The 26728-nt window shown below is 44.2% G+C and overlaps 1 protein-coding gene across 19 annotated transcripts in view; it reads left to right on the plus strand.

Annotated features, from left to right (window-relative positions):
• Positions 1-26728, plus strand: part of ARPP21 (cAMP regulated phosphoprotein 21) — a 165353-nt gene that overhangs the window by 86066 nt on the left and 52559 nt on the right. For 12 of the 19 annotated variants that reach the window (XM_055557344.1, XM_055557342.1, XM_055557336.1 and 9 more), the window contains 6 exons: positions 832-1064; positions 9871-10104; positions 18478-18659; positions 19636-19731; positions 20830-21075; positions 24694-24820. In XM_055557344.1, coding sequence (XP_055413319.1) covers positions 832-1064; positions 9871-10104; positions 18478-18659; positions 19636-19731; positions 20830-21075; positions 24694-24820 — 1118 coding nt within the window. Of the gene's footprint in view, positions 1-831; positions 1065-9870; positions 10105-18477; positions 18660-19635; positions 19732-20829; positions 21076-24693; positions 24821-26728 lie in introns of those variants that run through there. The other 7 variants (XM_055557345.1, XM_055557347.1, XM_055557350.1 and 4 more) reach the window with 3 other exon arrangements.

Raw genomic sequence — 26728 nt, forward strand, 5'->3', positions numbered from 1 at the left:
GTCTTCAAAATTGACTTCTGGCTATTGGATCTCTTCCAGTAAATTCAGTCTTTTTCTATTTGAATTTTGAACAAATGTGTCATTTCACCTATGGAGCGATTTTGTTATTTCCGTTGATCTCGTTGGAAAGTCATGTCAGTGTGGTGTTTGCACCGTTGTTATTATCACAAGTTTTCCTGCGGGAAAGGGATAAAGGGCTCTTTCCTCTGCCCATGAAGGTTAAACTCACCGGGCAAAATTCTCACCATAGGTTAATAGAGGAATTCCTGTGATTTCTGTGCCATCTGCCAAAGCCTTAATACATTCAGATCTGTATCTCTCATGAAGTTCGAAACTAAATTAGTAAATGGCTTCTTTGGAACTGTGTGTTCCATTTTTCCGTGGTCCAATTACTTAATGCTAAAAAGAAAGAACTCTTTTTCAGTGGGAGTTGCTTTTAGGTTCATTCAGCATCATAATTGCTCTCAAACATCGATTCACTATTGATTTGGGTCCAGAGAATGTACCCCGCTCTCTCCTCTGCATGGGAGAAGTTACCAGTTATATTTTATATCCTATTGTTCTCGGTGCTCCTTCACTGGCAGAGGGATTTTGTGACATTTCTCAGTTTGGTTTTTCTGTGTGCAACATGAGCATTCTGTGTGATGTGTGACCTGTGTGTACATCAGTGAGGTGTCTGTGGTGTCCCTTGTGAGGCAGCTGGTCCCCTGGGAAGGGTTGACAAGAAGGGTCTTGCCTAGATGATTCTTACAAGAAAGGCCCCGCTCAGTGTCCATTCTGCTCACGGAATCTAACGTTGTCCCATGCATCTTTCCGGTGGCCACGCTCCAGAGGCAACCGAGACGGCTCAGGGAGAACTTCGGGAAGCAGGCAGAGCAGCTCTGAGAATGAACTCAAGTGGTCTGACCACCAGCGGGCCTGGAGCAGCACAGACTCCGACAGCTCCAACCGCAATCTCAAGCCGGCCATGACCAAGACGGCGAGTTTCGGGGGCATCACGGTGCTGAGCAGGGCTGACAGCACGTCCAGTAGCAGAAGTACCGGGAAGCTGTCCAAAGCAGGTAGTTAGTACTGAATGGGTTTATGTGCCATGATAGTTTCTGGCTTCCATCCCAGCTGTGTGGTCAGCGCACTCTCTGAGTTCCCTGAACTAAAGATGATGTGCTGTGCTGTGCTTAGTCACTCAGTCGTGTCCAACTGTTTGTGACCCTATGGACTGTAGCCCTCCAGGCTCCTCTGTCCATGGGGATTTTCCAGGCAAGAATACTGGAGTGGGTTGCCATGCCCTCCTCCAAGGGATCATCCCAACCCAGGGATCGAACCCAGGTCTCCCACATTGCAGGTGGATTCTTTACTGTCTGAGCCACCAGAAAAGCCCATGATGATGAGGTGAATGTTATTAGTCCCTGGGATAGCCCAAAAGTCAGGAGTCGCCACTGAAATAACCATACTGTTCTCACGAGTCGTGTGCCTGGGGTTCATGATTGAACCCAGTTCTTATCTTCAGTTTCCTTCTCTATAAAATGTAAGTGATAATAGAATGTTATTCTCACTCCCCTCAGTGAACTATTGTAATTTAAAATTTGATCATTTATATAAAATCAGTTACTGAGGCACCTGTACAAGCCAAGTATTTAACCAAGGTTAGCTATTTTTTACATTTAATATTATGCTTTATTCTTTAAAACTACATTGTCAGATAATTATAATATTAATTGTTTCAGTTCTTGCTCTGGTTAACTCTTAGTATATGGCTCAGGCAGTAAAGAATCTGTCCCAGATTTCATTCTTGGGTTGGAAAGATCCCCTGGAGGCGGAAATGGCAACCCACTCCAGGATTCTTGCATGGGAAATCCCATGGACAGAGAGCCTGGTGGGCTACAGTCCATGGGGCTGCAGAGTCAGACATGACTGAGCAATTAACACTTCACACTTTACTTAGTATGATCTGAGGTAAGTTACTGAACTTATTTGTTTCCTCATTTGAGAAATAGGTCTAATCATAGTACCTTTATTGCAAGTTATTGCAAAGACTAAGAATTAATATACACAAAGAAATTCCAATCATGCTAGCAAGTTATAAGCCTTCAATAAACACTAATTCTTGCTTATTTTTATTATTTCTTTTTAATGTTTTGCAGTTAAGGAAAAAGAGCCTCAGAAAGTTTTCATTTCCAAGTAGCTAGGTGCATGTATCTCTTTAATGTTTTCCTATTTTTTTTTTTCATACAAGTGAATAGTGATCTTCTGACATAGTTGGTTCAGGTTTGCATGAACAGTCTTTGAGACATGCACAATGATGAAAAATCTAAGAGAACCATTAACCTGAAACACCTTACCACTGATGGACGCATAACACCATGGGATTCATAGCAGTCTATGAAATATCCCTCATGGTCTGCCCTTTCCAGCTCTTCTGTCTCACAAGTATCCCTTACCATCAGTTTCAAATTATTTTCAAATGGCCACAATCAAAAAACTTGAAAAAATCCCTGGAAGCTGACTGATTGACCATTCAGTAGCTCTCCATGAACTTTAAGTTTGCGATGTTAGCATGGAATTGTTTTCCTTTGGTTTTGATTTTGCCTTGGAAGTTTGGAGGCCCTGACTCCCACCTAAGGTTGAGAGTTGAGAGTTGTAGTCCAGGGATGCGTCTGGAGGTCAGGGTACACAGCTCCCGGATTCCTAGCCTGGGTGTGGAGAGTGGGAGGCCAGGACCCCAGGGCAATGGTGAATGGGCAACACCAACCAGAGGTTAAAAAACATGCTACTCTCCACTGTGAATACAGTCCCAACCAAGCTTCTCACAACTGCTCAGAGACTTTGTGAAATCTCGGCTCATTATGCTAATGGCTTAACATAATTATGTTGTTGACAAGTGCTTCCTAAGAAATTATCTTGTGTTTTCCTATATAGGCAGAAAATTAATAGCATTTAGTCTCAGCCACTACTTTATATATACACACACAGACACACACACACACACTCATCCTGCTTCTTGGAAACAGTCAGGTGGACCTGCCCTGCCTTTTGGCATTTTTATTCACCATTTGGTGAATTCTTGGTTTCTTCCTATAATCGGTTGCTCTTATACCCCACTACTGCAGCAACTGGAGTCAAGAAAATCCACCATGGTGCACTTGAGCTCTTGCAAACTAAGAAAGGTTAAATAGTTTTAAATCTCCTTCAAACGCAGAAACCAAGTACCTTAAATGGTGCACTTAAAAATTCCAGCACACCCAAAGAGCACTTAAGATTTTCAAATTAATAGTTCTTCTCCACACACCAACCACCAGTCATCTCCAAAGCAGAGCTCTTTGGAAACATTTAAAACACTTCAAGAATGCTAAAATGCCATGTTCTTTGAAGAATGATTAGAAGCTGTAAGTGCTTCAGACATTTTTTTTTTTCTTTTCATCTAAGCATCTCCATTTGAAAGCCTGTCAAGGTATAGGAATGGCAAGAAAAAAAAATTACAGGAGATCAAGATAGGATGTCAAAACAAACTTACAATCTCTCAGGATGGTTTTATGAAGCAAAGCTGTCAATTCCGCTGTCATGGAGCTTCAGAATCATACCAGGTTTCCAGTTTTGTTTTTGTTTTGTTTTTTACTTTATTGTTCACAGTGGAATGGCAAGCTCTTTTGACCTTTTCGAAACTCAGTCTGGAGACATTTAAGTTCTCCTGCTCCTCCTCTAATTACATAGGTTCTAGCTTCAAATAGATAATAATGAGATGCTTTCCAGATGGGAAACACATTTTCCTACATTTGGGGAAAAGCATGTTACTGAAGTCAAAACGTGCAAGCACATCCTCTTGAGATCTGGGCTGCATTTCCCGTCTTGTACCCTCCGCCCTGCGCATGGCCATGGTCAGTTACCAGGGGCCCAGCGAAGGTCTGTGGAGGCAGCTGATTTCAGCACATCCTCATGGGGAAGAGGACTTGAATGGTTGCAGCCCCATTCTCTCTTGGTAGTGGCAGTGGGGTTGAGAATTAAGAATACCGTGTCATCTGTCTCTTTCCACGCTGGCCACACCATGTTGTGTGTTTTTATTTTTTGGTTGGTTGTTGTGGGGGGGGATTTTTATTTTATATTGGGGTATAGTTTACTTAAAATGTTGTGTTAGTTTCAGATGTTTAATTAAAGTGGTTTAATTACACATACACACATATCCTTTCTTTTTCAGGCTCTTTTCCCATATAGATTATTACAGAGTGTTGAGTAGAATTCCCTGTGCTGTACAGTAGGTCTTCGTTGGTTATCTATTTTTATATAGTAGTGTGCATCTGTTAATCCCAGCCTCCTCATTTTTCACCGTCCCCTTTTCCCCCACTGGGAGCCGTAAGTTTGTTTTCAAAGTCTGTATGTCTGTTTCTGTTTTATAAATAAGTTCATCTGTATCAATGGCACCCCACTCCAGTACTCTTGCCTGGCAAATCCCATGGACGGAGGAGCCTGGTGGGCTCCAGTTCATGGGGTCGCTAAGAGTCGGACACGACTGAGCGACTTCAATTTCACTTTTCACTTTCATGCATTGGAGAAGGAAATGGCAACCCACTCCAGTGTTCTTGCCTGGAGAATCCCAGGGACGGGGGAGCCTGGTGGGCTGCCATCTATGGAGTCGCACAGAGTCGGACACGACTGAAGCGACTTAGCAGCAGCAGCAGCAGCAGTATCAGTTTTTTAGAGTCCACGTATAAGTGATATCATAGGATATTTGCCTTTCTGGCTTATTTTACTTAGTGTAATCATCTCTAGGTCCATCCATGTCGTTGCAAAATGACTTTATTTCCTTCTTTTTTTGTAGCTGAGTAATATTCCATTGTAAATGTACCACATCTTCTTTATCCATTCATCCACTTATGGACATTTAGGCTGCATCCATGTCTTAGCTACTGTAGATAGTGCTGCTGTGGACATGGGGTTGAGAAATAAGTGGGTAACCTCTGTTTCTTTCCACACTGGCCACACCATGTTGTTTGACTACTGTCCTTCCCTCTTGATGTCAGAGCAGGGCTTCTCAACTTTAGCTGCATCGAGATCACAGGAGAAGTTTGTTCAAGCACAGATGGCTTGTCTACAAACCAAGCTTGAGAAATAGCTGCTCTGGAAAAGTAAGACCGCGTTCTGCTTGGTTTTCACAAAATTGACATGACCTGGCATCTTATTTTCTGGTTGCAAGGGTATCCTTGCTGTTGTCATCTTGCTGGTCTGTGCCCCAGGATATCTCTGGAACCAATGCAAGACATGTCATCTTTCCATCACTTCCTTTTCTTTGTGATAATGTTCATCACTCTGCTAATGCATCCTGGATATCCTTTCCCTCGTTATTTCAGAAGTTTTAGTTCAGAGTTCCACTGAACTCTGATCCCTGGTTCTGGAGACATTTTCCTGGATTCAGGAGGAAAATGTTCTTTTTCCTGTTCAGGGTACCTGTAAAAGAAAAATTGTCCCTGATGAGTTAAACAGGCAAGAAAGACTTCACCCATATCTAATCCAGTGAGGTCAAGACTCTTGGAGTAGGAGAGAGAAAGTAAGCTGAGCCCTGCAGAAACAAAGACAGGAGAGTCTGTAAGTGCGCTAGAGAAAGATGCTAGAGGAGCTTACATAAGTGATGGGTCAATTTAATTAGACCCCTTGTGTTTACTGATTGGTGCAGAGACTAGCAGAGAAAGGCACCATTTTTTTCTTGAGGATTACACTTCAAAGGCATGGCTCCCACATCCTTAAGAAAGACCTTTCCTGGTTGTAAAACTGGTAAGAGGCTGGGAGAAGATTTGCATCTTAAAGGAACAAAGATGTTCTATGAAAAGGGAGGAAGGGGGCCTACAATCAGGAAGAAATCTGTCTAAAGCGTGTTAAACTAAGGGGAACTTCAAGGCATCGTCCTCATCTCTACTCATCCTTTAGTCTGGTGACTTGCATTTTACAAAAGAAGACACTGAGATCTAAAAAAAAGAAGTCACTTCCGGAGGAAAATACAAGGAATTCTGGCAGAGCTAGAGCCAAAACTCCCTCCCTAGGGAATGAATGGTGCACTCCCTTCTCCAAGGGAGTCTGCCCCTACCCTTCCCTTTCTGCCCCAGCCTTTCCCCGGATTTCCATTGTGTCTGCCTTGTTATCTCTTCCCCAGTCTCTTTCCATCTTTCCCTTTTCATGTCTCCTCTTGAGTGTTCACCTACAGCTGTCACCCTGGTATCTTCTCTCCTCACCTCCCACCAGCTGCCCCTCCAGGTCCAACTTCCGACTTCTGAGCAACCCATTATGAGTAGTGCTGCATTTCTGGGCAGTATCTCCTGGAACTTGATCAGGCCTGGTGACGGCCCTGGTCCCACCGGTTCTTGCTGGAATGACCCTAGCGTAAACACGTGACCTGTAGGCTTCAAGAGTGGTCCCTGGAATTGTGTTGCCTCTGTTTGAACTCAGACTTCTCCACTGCACTTGGGAAATTTACCTAGCATCTCTGAGGATCAGCTCTCATCTGCAAAGCAATGTTGCTGTGCAAAGTAGATTAGATAATTCATACAGAATTATCAGTGTGGCACTTGGCCATACTGACATACTGGTTAAATATTTGCTGTTGCTATCACTAAGTCCCTGAAAAAAGAAAACACAAACCCTCTCAGTGCCCAAAGTAGTAAAGTTCTCAAATATTAATTTTTTATAAAACTGTGATCACTTCTACTCCTGTGACTTTTATCACCATTGGTAGCATCCATTTTTTAATCAAGAACTGCCGTTAATTATGGTTATATGTAGAATATTGCTTTACCTGATGTTCAGAAACTGTTCAAAGCTGGTTAGACACCAGCCAGGCTGCATGATCCTGGCTGAGCCATCCCTTCAAAGAATCTCGCTGGTTCCATCTTTGCAAGTGTTGAGAGTTTAAGCCAAATTTACTTTTCCTTCTTCTCTTTCTCTTAACCTGTGGGCCCTGTATTTACCTCGTCTCGTCATTGTTCCTATTGAAGCTGCTGCTTTTTCTCAGCCAGTAGAAGGAAATTTATGATATTGCCAATCAATGATCAATGGCCATCTTCCAAAAGCCAAGGTGAAATCATCTTTTGGATTTTATAGAGGCACATCCGTCTATGTGTATCCGTCTCCAGCACCAACACACATGCCCAGGCTGGGCCTAGATTCTTTCCTGGGCCCCAGTTTTTCTCATTGTCTAACCCATCAGCCTGGACGCAGGCTGAATCAATTGTGTGTGACCTTCAATGCCTGGAGGCGGAAAGTGTTACTGTATTATTACTGTTGTTGTTGTTGTTGACTCTTAAGTGTCAGACTTGGACTGTAGCCTCACATCATAGACACAAGTCCACAAACACACACTACAGCTTGCAGTGAGCAGTGACTTCAGGATCAGGCATGTTAGCCGTGTGTTCCCACAGCTACCCTCACCATTCCCACATTTCCCTTTAGATCCTTTCTTTTTCTGCCCATATGTTTTAACTAACTTTTATTGGAGTATGTTACTTTACCATGTGTTCGTTTCTACTGTACAGAAAAGAGAATCAGCCATACATATATATATCCCCTCTCTTTTGGATTTCCTTCCCATTTAGATCACCAAAGAGCATTGATTAGAGTTCCTTGTAGATTCTCAATTAGTTATCTGTTTCATGCATAGTATCAATAGTGCACATATGTCAGTCTCAGTCTCCCAATTCATCCCTCCCGCTTTGTACCCATATATTATTCAGAACTATATCACCATTAGTTAGATGGACCATCTTGAATTCACCTGCAACTTGATCATTCTGAATAATCAAAAAAGCACTGGAGATTCCCACCAAGAACCCTGATGTCGGTCAGTATTGGGTCATGGTCAAATCTAGATCAGTCTGCCTAGACCACATCCCAGCTGGGTCATTATCTGGCTGTATGAGTTGGCTTGAGTTAGCTGCCTTCTCTGTGCTTCCATTTCCCTCCCTGTGTGCGTAGTCATAGTCCTTCAAATTAGAGGTTTTATCAAGATGTCCACACATACTATGCACCCAGTAAATATCACTATCCTTCTAATTCAGGATAACTTGACTTTTATTTTTATATACTTTTAGGTGTCCCTTAAAAGAGTCAATGAGAAAATAATTTAATTACACTCCAACATTGATGATACTGTACTTTGAAGGACAAGAAATGGTCTCTCTGAGAAGGAATGCGGCAACATAGTCATGACTATTTCTGCCCAATTCTGAATGTGTTCAATTCAGATAACTTAGTTTAAGATTTTAAGCCACTCTACCATGTTTGATTCGAATTTGAAAATAAATTCACACCTTGTATTCAAAAATAAAAACAAAAATATTACCGCACTCTCTAGTGGTCCCTTTTCTCTGCAGTCACATTATATTCCTCTCACTTATTTTAAACGTTCTCCAGTTTAAAGCCACATTTTAGAATCTTCAAAACAATCTTAAATATTCTTTATATATATATTAACCTCTAGTGACACAGAACAATGAATTTTTAATGATATAAATCAATAGTGTGGGCTAATAGATTTTAAAGTTTCTTATACTCCACTCTTACAAGCTGTGATGTCACTCAATCCATTAGTCTGAATCCACAGATGTAGAAATTTGGCTTGGTGCAGTTTCTCTCTGAGGCTCTGATTTAATATTCAGGGCCCCAAAACAACCACAGTCAAGGGCACTGGAGCTGCCTGGCTCTGGTTGCTGGTGTCTCATGGACTTGGAATGTAGCTTTTCTTGTCCACATTGGAGGGAAAGGGAGATGATTAGCATTGAATTCCATCTCGGTGGCTTCTGCACACTGACCCAGTTACCTGCGTATGTGAAAAATCGTCAGTCCACAAATCCCCGCCATGGTCTTGTGTCATCTGAAGAATGATCAGTCATTATCATAATGGCCAAGACCTCCTTGATTTACCTCTTGATCATATTAATAATGTGAATATGCAAGATCTGGTGCAGATCTTAAGCACTTCCTAGATCTTAATTAAAAGGAATGAGCCAGTTCTTCTACTCATATTTGAAGGGAAAGATCACTTCTGACTATGACTTTTTCAAAATTCAGGTTTATGGATGTTGAAGAACCAGTACTTTAGAACCATCTACATGACTGTGGACTCCTCCTTAAACTGCAGTCATTTTAACCTCCATCCCAGTCATTTTAACTTTTATGTATTTATTTATTTGGCTTCAGTGGACAGGAATTTGAGCAAAGTCTGGGAGACAGTGGAGGACAGAGGAGCCTGGCATGCTGTAGTCCATGGGGCCACAAACAGTCAGACACCAGACAGGACTTAGTGACTGAATAACAACATTTATTTGGCTTCTTCGGGTCTTAGTTAACAGCATGTAGGATCTTCTTTGAATCAGGAGAGATCTTTCATTACAGTGCATGGGCTCTCTAGTAGTGGTATGTGAGCTTTTTTGCCGCGCATCACATGAGATCTCTGTTCCCCCAACAGGGATGGAACCCACGTCCCCTGCATTGCAAGGTGGATTCTTAACCACTGGACCACCAGGGAAGTCCCCAGCCATTTTAGTGTTGTACTCAAGCTCAGTAAGATCTTTCCACATCATTCTCTACTCAAGGAGACAGGAATTTTCAGGCACTGAGTTCCGAGCTTTATGGTACCGTTTACCAGCTCATCACCCTAGCAGTGTGCGAGATGCCAGGAACTGAGGGCTCATTATTCATCTCTCTTTTCCTGGGAATCTGATACATCTGAAAAACATGTGACAAATATTTCAATAAAATGTGGGAGAGGCATTAGTTAGTCTCATCCTGCAGCAGACACCTCAGATTCTTTAGTGATGGACTGTTTACAGTAAGGAGTGGTTTCTCTCCCCTTCTCCATGTGGAATGACTCATTGATCTATGTCTCTCTGGTAGGTTCCGAGTCCTCCAGCAGTGCAGGCTCCTCAGGATCGCTGTCACGCACGTATCCGCCTCTCCAGAGCACTCCGCTGGTCTCGGGCGTGGCAGCCACTTCTCCTGGCTGTGTGACCTACCCAGAGAATGGGATGGGGGGCCAGGTCGCTCCCAGCAGCACCAGCTACATCCTTCTTCCGCTCGAAGCTGCCACAGGCATCCCACCTGGAAGCATCCTCCTTAATCCACACACAGGTTTGTTCATCACCTCTCTTTGACTGAGACACAAGATCAGAGGTCTTGAAGTTGAATTTGAGCTTTTGAATTTTCTATCCAGTGGTCTGAGAATTCCTGGGGCCTAAATGGTGGTGGAGGGTCTTGTTTTAGAAAGAGCAGATCTATAGAGAGCTGGAATCTGTATCTTGGTATCGATATCAATATTGATGTGGAAATCAAAATACAGATATTTTTAGAAATATACTTTTCTCTCTGGTCTCTCTTTCCTGGGCATGGTCTCCCTCATGTATTCCTGGGAGCTAAGATCAGAAACTGTTGAGTGATAAACTGTGAGGTACTCACTGAAAATTGATATTTCTCAGGCTAAACCCATGGTTAGCTTGTTGTTGTTCAAAGTGTTTTTACATGCAAGATAATTTCAGGAACTTGAGATCTCAATTGGACACAGAGCAGATTCTTCATTACATAGACTGTCTTCTCATCTGACAACCCCACACAGATCCCACTGGGAAATAAGGAACAGCAGTGGCAAGGGAATACAGAGGACAGGGTGTTATGTATTTCAGGAATTTTAGGGTTAGGCTGGTTTTGGTGGGATTTGGAAAATTGCTCATTTCATGACTACTGTTTCTTTCATGATGAATGGGCATTGCTGGCTTTTGTTTTTTACTTATTTAAAATCGAAGTATAGTTCTATAACATTATGTAAGTTACAGGTGCAAAATACAGTGCTTTACAATTTTTAAAGTTTATACTCCATTTACAGTTATTGTAAAACACTGGCTATATTCCCCATGTGGTGCAATGTATCCTTGTGGTTTGTTCTATACCTAAGAGTTTGTACATCTTAAATTGCTTAGTACTAATTTAATTTCTCTAGGTGTCAGTTAACTTGCACAATAACTTCAGAGGACCCAGAGCACTGGGCAGATAGACTAATGAACACCTGCTCTGTGAGGGATATTTCTTAACCTGCATGGGATTGAATGAAAATTGCATGGGAGGCAATTTTCCCATGTATCCAAGGCCATTTGGCAATATCTGCAGATATTTTGATTATCATGACCTGGGGAGGAGGGGCTCCTACTGACATCTAAGGAGAGAGACCAGAGATGCTACTACACATCTCCAAATGCACAGGACAGCCCCTGACACCAGAAGATTATCCAGCTCCAAGATGTCAGTAGTGCCAGGGTTGGGGAACCCTGGGTTGGAAGGCTTGACATCAGTAAGTCATTTCTCTAGAAACCTTTAAAAGAAATGGAAAAATTTTTTGAATTTTCTCAAAATATATCTGTGGTTTGGTTTAAATTATTCCAGAGTATTTCTTTGATGACCTAAAATTTTAAATGCAGCTCTGGTTAAGAATCTCATAAAAGTGCTGTGACTCCATGTTTTCACATGTCTAGTAATTAGGAAATTCAGAGATGCGTAAGCATGATAGTAAAATACTTACTTGAATAATTGCGACATTTTCATGAAAGCATATGGCACATTCTCAAGGCACGGTGTATGGCTGAGACATTTTGAAAATGCCATAAGCTTGAGGGGAAAGAAGGCGTAATCATTTTATTGAAAACCATTTGAAAGCTTTCAGATTAGATACTTGTAAGGAGGATATTAGATTGCTTTTATTTTATCTGGATCATTGTAAGTACTATAAAGGAAATGAAAAGAAAACCAAGATCATATCCATTACTCTGGGCACAGATCAAAGTGTGATCCGATGCTGTCAGCTTAAATTCTTTCACTTTTAATTGAGATAGGGAGGGTTTGTAGACAAGAGTATCCACTAGGCGTAGTTTTGAGTGGTATGTTTTAACCAGAATTGCAGAGTGTTTCCAAAAAGCTCAACAGAGTATTTTTTAGGGGACAATGATTTGTAATGATAGCGTGGATGTGCGTGTGTATGTGTATATTATCATCTATAATCTTGTTTATAGAAAAGGGAAGACAGTGCTTCCTGGTGCCAAGTCCCAATTTTTATACATTGGCATGAGTAATTTAGAGCTGTTATTGAAATATCTCTTTTGCAAAAGAGTCCTAACTAAAGAAAAGGATCTAATAACACTATTGAACAGAGTCTCCATTCATGACACTCTCCCTAGACCAGGAGGAAAACGTACTAAATTATTCTTGCCACGATGAGTGGTGAGATGTTAAGTTGTGATGTTTCTTTTTTTCCAGAATGTGTTTATTTTTGTCAATTAAAAATATGCACAAAATCCCCTCCTGGTCTAGTGGTTAGGACTTGGGCTTTCACTACCATGGCCCCACATTGCATACCTGGTCAGGAAACTAAGATCCTGCAAGCTGTGTGATACAGCCAAAAAAGGGAAAGGAAAAAAAAGTGTACATATATAGATATATGCGTGTCATATATCATATTTATGTGTGTATATGTGTATTTCTGGTGTGTTGTGTGTGAGTCTGTCTCAGGCTATTAATCTCTCTTTTTTTAAGATTTTTTTTTGATATGGATCACTTTTAAAGTCTTTATTGAATGTTATAATATTGTTTCTGTGAGGCATGTGGGATCTGAGCTCCGCAATCAGGGACTGAACCCACAATCCCTGCATTGGAAGGCAACATCTTAATCACGGGACTGTCAGGGAAGTCCCTATCTAATCTCTTACATGATGCTACTATTAAAACTGGGAAGTTGCCTCCTTTGGGCTGAAATTCATCTTTCTCTGGCATTGCTGCCCCCTCCTAGAATCCACACCTCTTACCCTTTCTTAACCCTTTCCTAACTACCTATCTGCCAATACATGATAGAAACGCAACCCAGAGCCTGTGACTCCTTTGCTTCTTGTGTAAATTGCTTCAGGGTCCATTTCCCAGTTACCAGCACATTCCTGAGCTTGAGGGGAGGAGCCACGCTTGGTTATTTTTTTTGCCTCCCTGGAGTGGATGATGAAGCAGCCTGAGGCACTGTGCTCAGACTTAGGTCCTCAACAATTACATATTTTTGAAACAGTGTCTACTCTTCATCATCCCTGCCGATGTGGAGAGTAGAGCAGTTTTTCATCGAGTGTCATATATCTGAGAATGTGCCTCGTGTGTAAAATGATGATGGATAAAATATCTGTCTTAAGCAGGAAGAAGACAAGCAATGATTTGAAATTCTAAGGTGCCTGTCCATCATTTGTCTCCTAACTGAAACAAAAATGAAACTTCCTTTGTCGGCACAACAGACCGGGCTTTTACTTGGCACTGAATATTTGGTAACTGAAACCAACCCATCCATATACATTCTTGCAGTTCCCCAGATACAACCAGGACTTTTTACTTTGTCTGGCTTTAGACTCAGCTCCCACTTGGTCCATTTCTAACTCTGGACCTGCGTTGACTGCTGCTGCTTTGCTTTGTGGGCATCTGGATGAAGGAATCAGAGGCTCTTTGCTCGAGAGTTATCTCTGGACCATGCCTTCATCCTTGCCAGGCAAGCCTGGGTTTGACTCTTGAGATGCACCTTCCTCCAGCTGTCTTAGACTCAGCATCCTTCGGGAAATTTCTAGCCATAGGCTCATCTTTGGCAGTTTTCTGTCAATGTGGTGCTATCCAGAGATGTCAACAGGCACTGGCATCCCTCACGCCCTTGTTAATGTCTGTGTATGTTGTTTTGCCACTTTGCTCTGCTTTTGTCTGGCTTAAGTTCAGGAGCGTGAGATGTAAGAATGCACCATCTGCAAGGGCTTTGACTTTGAGCTGCCTTTGAGGGCTGGTTTGTTCCGAATGCTCCTCGTGGGCTTCCATAATGCTTTGCGTTTTGGTTTTCACAGGACGTCTAGAATCAATTTATCTGAACTGCTCCTGCCTTGTGCTTGAATGCGCCATGAATTTTTTTGTGTGCTGTCTAAAAACATGTCTTTCCAAGACCTGAAGTAATCTTTGCTTATCCATAGCCATCAGCTTCTTTATCATTTGACTGCTCACTTTTTAAGAACTAGGAAGGAAAATATTTTTCCCATCATACCCTCCCTTTCTTTTTAAATAAATACCCTTCTGTCAGGTACATAGTGGCCATGCTTTAGTATGGGAAACCAAGAGCATATAATTACTTTCTTTTTAGTGTGGCCTGCCCCTGGATTCATTTCCTTGTTACCAGCCCATTTGTAAGCCCTTTCTGAGGAGAGGTCCTACTGAGTTTTTCGTTTTTGTTTTGCATCCCCGGATAACAGAACCTCGGTCCCATGCAGAGGCTCAGTCATTATCTATTAGTAACATAATGTCAGCTGCACATTACACACGATGATGTGAAGAGCGGAGACGTTTTTCACCTCAAGTCATGCATTTGAGAGCGGTGGATGCTCTGCATTCAAACCTCTCTGCCCTGGCTCAGCTCAGAGCCCGGGCTTACTGCTATCACTACGCCCTCTTTACCTGCCAGCACCCGTGCCAGGCCTGCTGGGCATGCTTCTGCAATTCTGACATGAAAACCTCTGCTAAGTGGAATAGTCCTAGAGCTCGTAAGCCTTTCTCCTCTGGTTTTCAGCTGCTGTCATTCAAACTAGCTGTCTGTACTCAATCGTAATTGCATCTGGATTGGTGAATAGGTAGAAAACAGAGAGGCCATCAGAGCCTGACTTGGAAACCAAGAGTCACCTCCCGGCCCTGATAGGAAGTTGTTTTTGGTCTCTTCCCTGGCATCTGTCTTGACTCTTTTCACTTTCCTCGGCTCTCTCCATTGTTCCTTGGTGAGCATAAAAAGCAACCTTTTATACTATGTTCTCTTTCCAGAAGAGCCTGTCCCCTCTCCCTACCCAAGTGAATTCTTAGTACTTCCCATGGACTGTAGCACACCAGGCTTCTCTATGGGATTCTCCAGGCACGAATACTGGAGTGGGTTGCCATTCCCTTTTCCAGGGGATTGTCCCGACCCAGGAATTACCTGGTGTCCTGCATAGCAGGCAGATTCTTTACCATCCGAGCCACCAGGGAAGCTGCTGCTGCTGCTAAGCTGCTAAGTTGCTTCAGTTGTGTCTGACTCTGTGCGACCCCATAGACGGCAGCCCATCAGGTTCCACTGTCCCTGGGATTCTCCAGTCACGAACACTGGAGTGGGTTGCCATTTCCTTCTCCAATGCATGAAAGCGAAAAGTGAAAGTGAAGTCACTCAGTCATGTCCGACTCTTCGCGACCCCATGGACTGCAGCCCACCAGGATCCTCCGTTCATGGGATTTTCCAGGCAAGAGTACTGGAGTGGGGTGCCATTGCCTTCAAAGACCAGGGAAGCAAGCCCTAGTAATTTTCACATGTTATTTAGAGTTACTTCTTTCTTCTAGTCCCCAGCACAATAATATTATTTTAAACAGAGAATCTAAATTGGCAGCTAAATACTTTACAGTTATATTTATACCCTGCTACTTCTGCTAAGTCACTTTAGTCGTGTCCGACTCTGTGCGACCCCATAGATGGCAGCCCACCAGGCTCCGCCGTCCCTGGGATTCTCCAGGCAAGAACACTGGAGTGAGTTGCCATTGCCTTCTCCCTAAGTATGGTCAGTTTTTCACACTTCCTTTGTTCTCACTGGGGTAAATCAAAAGTCTCAGAAATAGTGGGACTTCTCTGGTCCAATAATTAAGACTCTACATTTCCAGTGAAGGGGGCATGGGTTCAGTCCCTGGTCAGGAAACTAACATCCCACATGCCACATGGTGTGACCAAAAATCCACAAATAGCAGTTTAAAAAAAAAAAATCCAATTTAAGTAAAAGTCATAGAAATAGTAAAGTTCATTTTCTTTTTGTTTTCCATCTTTGCATGTTTGTGTTTGTGTGTGTGAGCATAGAGTAAGGCTGACTTGAAAGTGATTTCATATGTAGTTGCTATTTTTTTTTTTAATGTTAAGACTAAAATTTTCCTCTTACCTAGTAAGATGCAAACTAGGAGGAGAGAACAAAGGATTAGAACCCCAAATGGGCCATTAGATTTTTGTAAATTGAGCTATTTTTTTCATTCTTTCTTGAATTGTTGGGTTTTACAGGAAAAAATGGGTTGCAGATTTTTTTTTTTTAATTCAGAAGAGTTATTTTGGAAAAAAGAACAATAAGACAATAAAACATAGCTAAAATTAAATAACAATGATAGAGAAACAAGTGCTTATGGAGAACATTTTTTAAAAACCCTCTAAATTTAGTCATTGTCCTGTGACTACAATTCTAGCCCATTTGCGTTTCTATCACATGTTGTGATTAATTATGAAACTGCTGTTAGAACTTCTGTGATTCTGGCAGGTACGTTCATGAATATGCAGCATATAAAGTTACTTGTTGGATACATACACACACACTCACACACACACACACACATTGAGAGGAGTGCTGAAAATTTGGGAAATGCTAAAGCTTTCGTGTCAGTTCCTAATCTTCTTTTTAAAGGAAGGTGTTTTTTTCCAGAGCCATCTGTGTTTATTTGTTCACGTTTAAAAATTTATTTTTAATTGGAGGATGGTTGCTTTACAATGTTGTGTAGGTTTCTGCCGTATAACAACGTGAATCAGCCATAAATACACATATACTTCTTCAGCCTCCCTCCCACCACCCCCATGCTACCCTCCAGGTCATCACAGAGCAGGGGCTTGAGCTCCCTGTGTCGTACGGCAGCTTCCCACCAGCCATCTGTTCTATACATGGTGATGCACATGTTTAAATGCTACTGTCAGTTCATCCCACCCTCTCCTTTCCCTGCTGTGTCCATAAGTCTGCTCTCCACATCTGCATCTCTGTTCCCTGCCCTGCAAATAGGTTCATCAGTATTTAAAGGAAGGTGGGTTTTTTTTTTTCTTTTTTTGGCTACACCATGCGGCATTTGGAATCTTAGCTGCCCGACCTGGGATCAAACCTGAACCTGTGTGCTCTGCAGTGGAAGCACAGAGTCCTAACCACTGGGCAGCCAGGGGAGTCCCGTGTCAGCTCCTAAATGAGTTGAAATTAAGGCCGTTGCTCTTTACCTGTAGACACTTTGCCCATCTGTTCACCCATATTCTGGGTCTTCTTTATCTACCAATCCTGAGGGTGATTCCACCTTGAAATATGACCCACACCTCTCCTAACTTCTCACGTGTTAATGAACAGTTTTCAGTTATGGTTGGATTTTTTTTTTTTTTTTCATGGAACCTCATTCATTGTCCCATGTATTCATCATGCAAACTTGGGTAGTTCACCAAAGTTGTTTGGTGTGATGGGAGGTGAATGGACCAGAGTCATTGCGTAAGTGTCTCAGTTACTGCTTCATTTATTTCTGAATAAGTTGCTTGGGCCCTCCAAACCCTGATTATCTTGTCTCTAAAAGTGCAATGAGGGACTTCGCTGGAGGTTAAGTTGTTAGAACTCCCACTGCAGGGGGCACAGGTTCGATCCCTGGTCAGGGAGCTAAGATCCCACAAGCCACGTGGCACGGCCAAATGAATAAAAAATAATAGAGTGGAATGAGATTGCACATCTGTGGGATTCTTGGAAGAGAAGACCCTGGGTGTGAGGTGCTTGTTGCTGCACCTGTCATATTGGAAACCCATTTCTTCTCTCCCGCACCTCCCTTCCTCTTATCCCCTCTCTTTCATTTGCTTCTCCTTACCCTTCTCCTTTCAGCCCCTCATTCCTGTAACCTTCCTAGTGGCCCTGTCTTTCCTCTTCAGAAACACAACACAATGACATCTTTCTTCCTTGGAGGCCCAATGAGGTCCCAGTGATACTATTTTGTAAACTATAAAATACTCCTCAAATGGCAGGAGCAATAACAGTGAACCACGCCAGTATTTCACAGGACAAGACAATGTGTATTTGCTTCCCCGTGACCAGATGGTTCTATGATGGATTTATTATGCACAACCTTCAAAATCTCAGTCCCCTCCCCAACCACTGTCTACTTAGAGAAGTGAATGAATGCATGCGGTATATTCCGGTTGTACATACATTTGTGGAACAGATAATGATTCTGAGTTGGTGACCAGCCCAGTGGAAGCAAAGCAAACGTACTGGTAAATAATGAGTCACTGAATGCCGCGGAGCTGTCAAGGCAAAACAGCCCTAATCTCAGTGTAAGTTACCTCACTGGTGGCTGCAAGGTACAGGACCGCACGCACAGGGCTCGACGGGCCTCCTTCTCCGGGTGCTGCTACGCACAGGTACTCTTAGCTTTGGTGAATCACCCTGAAGGCGGTGGCTTTATTTGCAGTATCTCAAATTGCTCTGGGCTAATTCTACCATTATTTTGCTCAACCAGATGAGTCTTAAACAGTCAAGTCTTCGCCCTGGTGAAGGTTCTGGTGTCCCGGGGTTCCACTGGCCCTTGTCTTCAGGTTCCATCTTGAGCATCTCTCAAAGGGGTTCTTTGTGTCCAAAGAGGGCTTGAGAAGTTTCCCTTGACCAAGGTATGGTCCCATTGCAGGCCAGCCCTTCGTGAATCCTGATGGGACCCCCGCCATCTACAACCCCCCAGCCAGCCAGCAGCCCCTGCGTAGTGCGATGGTGGGGCAGGCCCAGCCGCAGCCCCAGCAGCAGCCCTCCCCGCAGCCCCAACAGCAGGTCCAGCCAGCCCAGCCACAAATGGCCAGCCCCCTGGTCACTCAGGTAAGAGCTGGTGGGAAGACCAGGAGGGGAGGCACATGGAGACGGAGGTCACGCCAGCCTCGGACATGCGATGTGTCAGGAAGGGGGCTATTTCCCGTGGATACCACCCCTGTCCACTCAACTCCATCATAAAAGCTGGCCACGCAGAGCCCTGGCTGATAGGCTAATGGGACTTCACCTGGATCCTTAAGTGTAGATAGAGCTGAGCACCCACCCCATCCAGTGACTCGCATGCTGAGGCGTGGTGCTTGGGAACAGGAATGACAAACGCTGCTTTTATGGTCAAGGAGCCTGACTTGGGGACGGAACTCAATCCCATTCAGCCCTATTTGTCATCATTCCCAATGCAGAGCAGTGCGCGTGTTTGCAAAGACTCAATATGAAATGTCTTACCAACGGGAAGAACAGAAACCAGCTCATTCCAAGGTGGCCTAGCTGTTCACCTGTGCCTTGGACAGACATAGGGCTGCCCTCCTGTTTTAGGGCAACATGTGGAAATGGCCACAGAAACCTGAGGTGTCCAGGGAAGTTGCCAAGGTGAACCTCGGTTTTCTTTTGTTTTTTTTTCTTGCTTCTTACGAAAATTTTTCACCCTGGCAACTCTTAGCCTTTGGACTATATTTTTAGAGCCAGGGAATCTGACCACCACCAACAACATGAAAAGTCTCACAATACTTCTTTAAAAAAAAAAAAAAACTAAACTACATGAAATTCTTTAAATTCTGTAGTGCTTTACAGTTTTTTCAGAAGTTTCACACACATGATTTCTTATCTGGGCAGCAAGCCTCCCCCAAGGCTGGCTGGTGCCAGCCTGCCTGGCTCTGGCTTCCCATCAGTGGCTGGCCCCCCTCTCCAGTGTGCACTGAACCAAGTCTACCTGTGCGGGACAGTGGTGTGCTTCAGAGGCAGTGGGATTGCAACCCCCAGCACTCACCTGTTAACCTGATCAGCTTTCTCTTTCCTCCAATCTGTCCAGGGCCTGCAGGCTTCCTCCCAGTCCGTACAATACCCAGCTGTGTCTTTTCCTCCCCAGCATCTCCTGCCCGTGTCGCCAACGCCGCAGTTCCCCCTGGTACTGTAACTTGTGGGGATGACGTTTCTCCTGGGAGAGTGTGTTCTCTGGTTTTACTATTGCTGGGTGGACTGATGCTGGGTGGGGGGCCCTGAGCTGTCTGTCAGTGGGGACGTGGTGCGTGAATGTCTCATTCCAGAACATTGCCACTCCTCTCCAGAAAGAATGCTTTCCTCTCTGTCATCTGTCCTATGTTTAATGCTCCTGCAGTCTGATACCCTGATACCCTTTTTAAGAGTTTACCAGCTTGGGACTTTTCCTGGTAGTCCAGCGGTTAAGACCTCTGTGCTTCCCCTGCAGGGGTCAGGGTTTCCATCCCTGGTCGAGGAACTAAGATCCCATGTGCCATGATGCATGGCCAAAAAAATATAAAAAGGCATGTACAAGCTAAGCAGGAATTGGATATCCTCTGAGTTAGAAGTCAGGAGGAGAGAGACACATGAGTTTGGTGTGAGGGTTGGCAAATACCTTAAAATCAGTATCTAGATGGTAACTGACATCACCTGCTGCTCCTGATACAGATGTTCCCCTAGTATCCCAATCCTCCAGAGCCCTCTCATTTCCCCTCAATGTACTAGGTCCTTTTGGACAATGAGAGTGAGCATTCTCTCTTAACTTTAGGCCAGGCAGTGAATAAATACTCCTTTACAAGTGGAATTCCACCCAGCCTGCTGATGACTTTAGTCCTGGTTCCATTTTTGCAGCAGCCAAGGGCAGTACAAGTCCCTCTTGTCTCTCTACAGTAGGCAGAGCCTGTGGGCTATTGCTGGTAGACCAGATGACCCTCTAGGATAGACCACCAAGTCCTTTTCATTCTACTGTTATTCTGAGGATCTTGAGCCCACAGTGAAAAAATAATCATTTGTTTCCATTGAAAGAAAGAAATACAGGTCAACCTATTGACCATCTCTGAGTTTAAAATCTATTTTCCCTTGTTACGTTCTCTTGTTTTGGACAGAGAATTCCTTTCATTTATTTTTTCCCAAATCATGCCCCTCTCTGGTAAGGACAAGCCTGTGTCCTGTGTCTGCTTCTGTGTGCCCCTCCCGTTCCTCAGCCAGCTTTGCTGATGTCCCGGTTTCTCTCCATGGCTTGCAGAGAGAGGATGTGGCCACACAGTTTGGCCAGATGACCCTGAGCCGGCAGTCCTCGGGGGAGACTCCCGAGCCCCCCTCCGGTCCCGTCTACCCGCCGTCCCTCCTGCCTCAGCCCACCCAGCAGCCAAGCTACGTCATCGCTTCCACGGGTCAGCAGCTTCCCACGGGGAGCTTCTCTGGCTCCCAGCAAGTCCTCCAACCCCCTGCCTCACCACAGGGATTCGTGCATCAGCCTCCACCAACACAGGTGAGTGTGCTTCTTCTCACACTTGGGACCCAGAGCTGGTTGACCCAGAACACCTTGAGCTTGGTTTCCATGTAGAATATCGCCAACTCTTCCCGCCTCGTGCTTCTGGGGCATACTGATACTGCCAGCCTACGGGTCCTGGTCTGTCCTGTCCACCAGCTGTGCAGAGTCTTATGAGGCTCAGAAAGGAAGTTGGGTGAAGCGGACCTGCGTCCCCAGGACCAGAGGGAATGGCCCACTGTCTAGGCTGCTGGTGCAGAGGCCATGGCAGAGCATCACCTCCTGCAGGATGAGACTCACTACGGTGATGGCTCAGGGCAGGAAAGCCCTGGGGAAGGAAGTGGGGAAGTCAGCTCCTGGGGGCCTTGCATCTCTCCTGCTGCTGCTCTGGAGACATATTTCCTTTCTTATCCATTCATAAGCATCTTTCTGGAGCTAATCGGGGGCTCCTCTCAGAACATAAAGGAGGAAGCTAAGCCCCCTCCACTGTACTCTCCTCTCCCCTGGGGGCTCCGGCCTCCCACACCCACCCACAGGTAGCCATTAATCATATTTAATTGACTTGAGCATGTAAGACACCACAGATCACTGATTTTTACTGTCTTCTCAAAGACTGATTATGTGTTACTCTTCACCACCAAACATCTCTGGGGCTCTCCTGGGCATCCCTTGCTGAATATTGCAAGTGATTACTGTCAAGATGTAAAATGCACTGAGGCGTTTTCTGGTCCATTTTCAAGGCATGCATAGCCCAAGCAAATTCCATCCTAATTATGAAATATCTCATTGGAGGAGCTGTTTCAAGCACAGTGTCACCTTTGTATCATCTGTGGCATTGCCTTAACATCTTGAATAAATTATTTGCTTTTCCAGCCATGCAGAATCCTCCACCATGAAGTGATTTTCACCCAGTCATTCATTTTATCTTGAGTGATAATTATAGTCCACCTTTAGTTGCCTTCTCCGTAATGTAATAGTGTTACTGGTAGGGTTTAAAGTGAAAGTGGCTCAGTCGTGTCTGACTCTGTGACCCCGTGGACTTTATAGTCCATGGAATTCTCCAGGCCAGAATAATGGAGTGGGTAGCCTTCCCCTTCTCCAGGGGATCTTCCCAACCCAGGGATCAAACCCAGGTCTCTCACCTTACAGGTAGATTCTTTACCAGCTGAGCCAACAGGGAATACTGGAGTATTCTCCTGTATTCTCCAGAATACTGGAGCCACCCAAGAATACTGGAGTGGGTAACCTATCCCTTCTCCAGTGGATCTTCCTGACCCAGGAATCAAACCAGAGTCTCCTGCATTGCAGGCAGATTCTTTACCAACTGAGCTATCAGGGTAGGGTTTAAGGAGATGTGGAAAATAATTTTAAGTTACAGGAGAACAGGCCTCACTAATATATTAATGATTTTAATAATATTTAATTATTGGGAAAGAGAAGACTTGGCAGAATATTCAGTTGAAGCCTTTTTTTTAAAAAAAGATGTCCTTGCTTGATTGAAGGAATTTCAGTTTTAATGAGCAAAGATACTAGAGCAAATATTAGGGCAAAGACAACCCAGAGCACTGGTGTATCTGCAATGGAAATGCTCTCATTCTCTCTTCAATAGATTTAAAAATAGAAAGAGAGAGGGAAGGGGGGAAAAAAACCAGAAAACACATGTTCATGATCAGTCTGAACATCTCTGAACTTCTTTGTAAAAGAACCACAGGTAAAGGTATAGGATATATCCCACAGTGATTTTCAATTTATTAAACATTTTAAAACTCAATGACTCGATGATGTATAATAATGAAAAGAACATGTGGTATGGTCTGCGAGCATATATGAAAATATGCTCAATTTATGCAGAAAAATGAACCTATTTAATAACTATAAAGGTCAGTTTTGTCTGACTTGCCATGAACACCCAACCCACCAGAAGAGTGAAGCAAATATGCATGGACAAGGCAAAGAGGGCAAGCCATAAAACTCTCCATGCTCAAACAGGTGGCTCCTCACTTTGTTCCAAACAGATAAACCTTGTAAGCTGTGAACTGGCATGCCTCTGCTTACATTTTAAAGAAGTTGATAGAAGAAAAGTCAGAGGCCTAGAAATAAAAGGTAATTGATTAATAAGAAAAGAGCCTTCATATAAATGACCTGAGACAGGCAAGAAATCTTTCCAGGTCAGTAGACATTTGATTTGAATCTTACTGGAAGTAATTAGAATATTTTCAGTCATTCCCAGTCAGGAGAAAGTGACAGAAGGTGACATAAACAATAATTTTGACCTATGTCCCTTTCTAGACTAAACATTCTTTTTTAACCTATGTCCCTTTTTAGACTGAATATTCTTTTTTTTTTGGAGGGGGGATACTTGCTACGTGCCCGTCTGATAAGTGCTCTGCTGGACCTCCCCTTATTTCATGACTTCATCCTCTGATCCTTTTAGGCTGGAGATCAGATTTCATGACTTACTTGTGTTTCCATTAGGAAAATGATACAAGTTAGATGATCACATTTAAGTGAAGTGAAAGACACTCAGTCATGTCTGACTCTTTGCGACCCCATGGACTGTAGCCCACCAGGTTCCTCCGTCCATGGAATTCTCCAGGCAAAAATACTGGAATGGGTTGCCATTCCCTTCTCCGAGGGATCTTCCCAACCCAGGGATCGAACCCAGGTCTCTCGCATTGCAGGCATTCTTTACCAGCTGAGCCACCAGGGAAGCCTGATCTCATTTAAAACTACCCTAAAAATGTGTTGTCGTTGTTGACTGTTTCATTCACTCTTCTTGCATTTAAAAAAATAAAAAATTCAGTGCTTTAAGACAACAGCCATTGTCTAGCTCACAGCCAGGTCAGCAATTTGTGACAGAACTCCGTGGGGATGGCCCACCCCTTCACCACGTGGTGCTGTCCCAGGCAGCTTTACTGGGAGTGGAAGGTCCCATAGGGCCTCACTCTTGAGTCAGAGCACTGGGATCTTGGCTGGGCAGCCTCTGGCCTCCACATGGCCTCTTTCTCCAGCTGGGCAGTCTGGACTTCTTCTCCTAAGGGCTAGGTTCTCTCCTGAAAGAGTGAAAGCTGCAAGTCTTCTTAAGGATCAGGCATACAAGCCTCAGAAATCATCATTCCTGTCTCATGGCATTGGTGAAACATACATGGGCTTCCCTGGCGGCTCAGCCGGTAAAGAATCCACCTGCAATGCAGGAGACCCCGGTTAGATTCCTGAGTCAGGAAGATCCCCTGAAGAAGGGATTGGCTACCTACTCCAGCATTCTTGGGCTTCTCTGGTGGTTTAGATGGTAAAGAAGCCTCCTGCCATGCAGGAGATCTGAGTTTGATCCCTGGATTGGGAAGATCCTCTGGAGAAGGGAACAGCTACCCAGTCCAGTATTCTGGCCTGGAGAATTCCATGGACAGAGGAGTCTGGCAAGCTACAGTCCATAGGCTCACAGAGTCGGACACAGCTGAGCGACTTTCACTCACTCAATGCATATGCATGTAGGCAGGGTGGCCATCTTTGCAATTTACGGTATTCACATTATGTCATAAGATGACATGTATTTTATGTGTAAAAACATTACTCCGTTTGCAGCCCTCATGTCCTGCCATTGTCCCTTTCCTTCCCCAGATGCCTGTGTATTATTATCCGTCTGGTCAGTACCCTACCTCAACCACGCAGCAGTACCGGCCCATGGCCTCGGTTCAGTTCAGTGCTCAGAGGGGCCAGCAGATACCACCGACGGTGCAGCCAGCAGGTACTTGGAATCTGTTGCCCATTTCCTCCTCCAGCTCAGTTATTTTGCACATACATCTCTCAGCTGTCCTCTTTGGATGAGCATCCAAGCTTCACAGTTCAAATCAGCTCATTTCCCTTCCCTGGGAAAGATAACGGAGCATTTGATTAACTCTGTGTGGAAAAGTGACAGGTCCCATGAGGTGAAACTCACGTTACCCGGCCTCCCCAGCACGCATGTGAAACACGGTCTGCATAACTGACTTGGGGACCCTCTTAGTTTCTCTGAAAGCTGAGAGCCAACCACCTCCCCATCTTCCTAATTCATACTATCCCCCACCCATCTTCCCCTGTTCCTAAGGCTAGGGAACCATGTTAGGCTGTTTCTGTAGCACCATAAAAAAATGCAGTGTCTTGAGAAGAAGGTCACTGACACCTCAGCCTGTGTCCCCATGGGACTCGGACCCGGGCTCACGGTCTGGAGGGCCATTCACCGCCTGCGGCAGCCGCTGTGCAGTGGGAAGGGGGGCCGAGGCACTGTCCGAGAGTGAGTAGCAGGTCTCACAGTGAACCGGTCTCTTTCCCTACTGTGTCACACTCCTGACGGGACGCCGCCACCCCAACGGCAGCAGGAAGCCGGCAGGCGCGAGGGACCTGCTGTGGGGACGCACGGGTGTCCCTCCCGCTGCCCACACAGTGGGGGGAGCCACTGATGGTCCTGCTGAAGACCCCCTAGCCGGGGGCCCCTGCCTTCCGTGAGTAGGGCGGTACATTAGAGCATGTGTTCCCATCTGTCGTCCGACTTCCGCACTGGATCTGTGTATGTGCCTCTGTAATGTGTGAGACGTGCGGGTGGGAAATATACAGGAAATACACAGCTTTTGTATATTGTAACCAAATGCACCATCTTTTCCAAGGATGAGTACAAATCCCCACCTGAAGAATACTCATGCTGGTGGGGCTGGCATTTTGTCAGTTGGGAGGGATCATTTATTAACTGTGTTGGGAGTGGCTATCGGTTCTTTAGTTCATCTCAAGATGTACTTAACGTCTGTGGGAGAAGATAGGACATGTATAGCAGGCAACCGGACTTTGCCTTGTTTTCAACACTGTGTCAGTTTCGGAAAGAATATATTTCGACCTCTGAATTGACACTTTTGCCGTAATGAGAGCACTAAAGGATTTCTAATTATTAGTTATTTTAAGATAGGTGTTTGGCCATATTTCCTCTCCTTGTTGGAAAATGTTATCTCTTTCAAGCTGGTGGTAACTGCGCTGTCAATTTAGATAACAGTCTCTAGTGATGTGTTGTTTGCATTCTGAACCGTCTTTTTTTTTTTTTTTTTTGTCTGCTCATGTTTATCAAAGAATTAATTTATAATCTAGCTCTTGGTCCAGAGACTATAGCAAAGTTTCCTTTTTGGTTACTGATGCCCTTAAAAGAAGAAAGATGTCAATATCTAATTATAAGAAGTTTTAAAATTTTAGTTGAGTGCCACTGTTTGAGAGTTTTCTGAAGGATATGTTAGTCCTCTGTTGGCACATAGTTCACATACAAGAATGCAGATCCAGAGGGCAGGAGCCAGTTGCACTCTGAGCTCTGGGTCTGTGTGAGGGGCTGAATAAGTTGGATGAATGTATTAACTAGGTAACAGGATAAGATTTTTAGAACAAGCCTCGGATGCCCCACTGCCTTCACTGATGCATGTCAACACAAGGGAGAATCCATCTGGGCTTTGTTTCTTCTTTTTTAAACACTGTGGGAGAATTTGGGGATGCAGAAACCACTCTCCCCATCTCAGGGAGACCTAACTGGTAGCATTTATGACAACCCAGTGGGTCTGACTTGTCCCATGGCTCCACGTCACCAGGGAACTGCCACCCCAAGGCGAGATAATGACACGTAATTAGAAGAAGGCATTCTAAGTCA

Source organism: Bubalus kerabau, chromosome 20, assembly GCF_029407905.1.
Source record: "Bubalus kerabau isolate K-KA32 ecotype Philippines breed swamp buffalo chromosome 20, PCC_UOA_SB_1v2, whole genome shotgun sequence".
In the NCBI taxonomy this organism is placed as follows: Eukaryota; Metazoa; Chordata; class Mammalia; order Artiodactyla; family Bovidae; genus Bubalus; species Bubalus kerabau.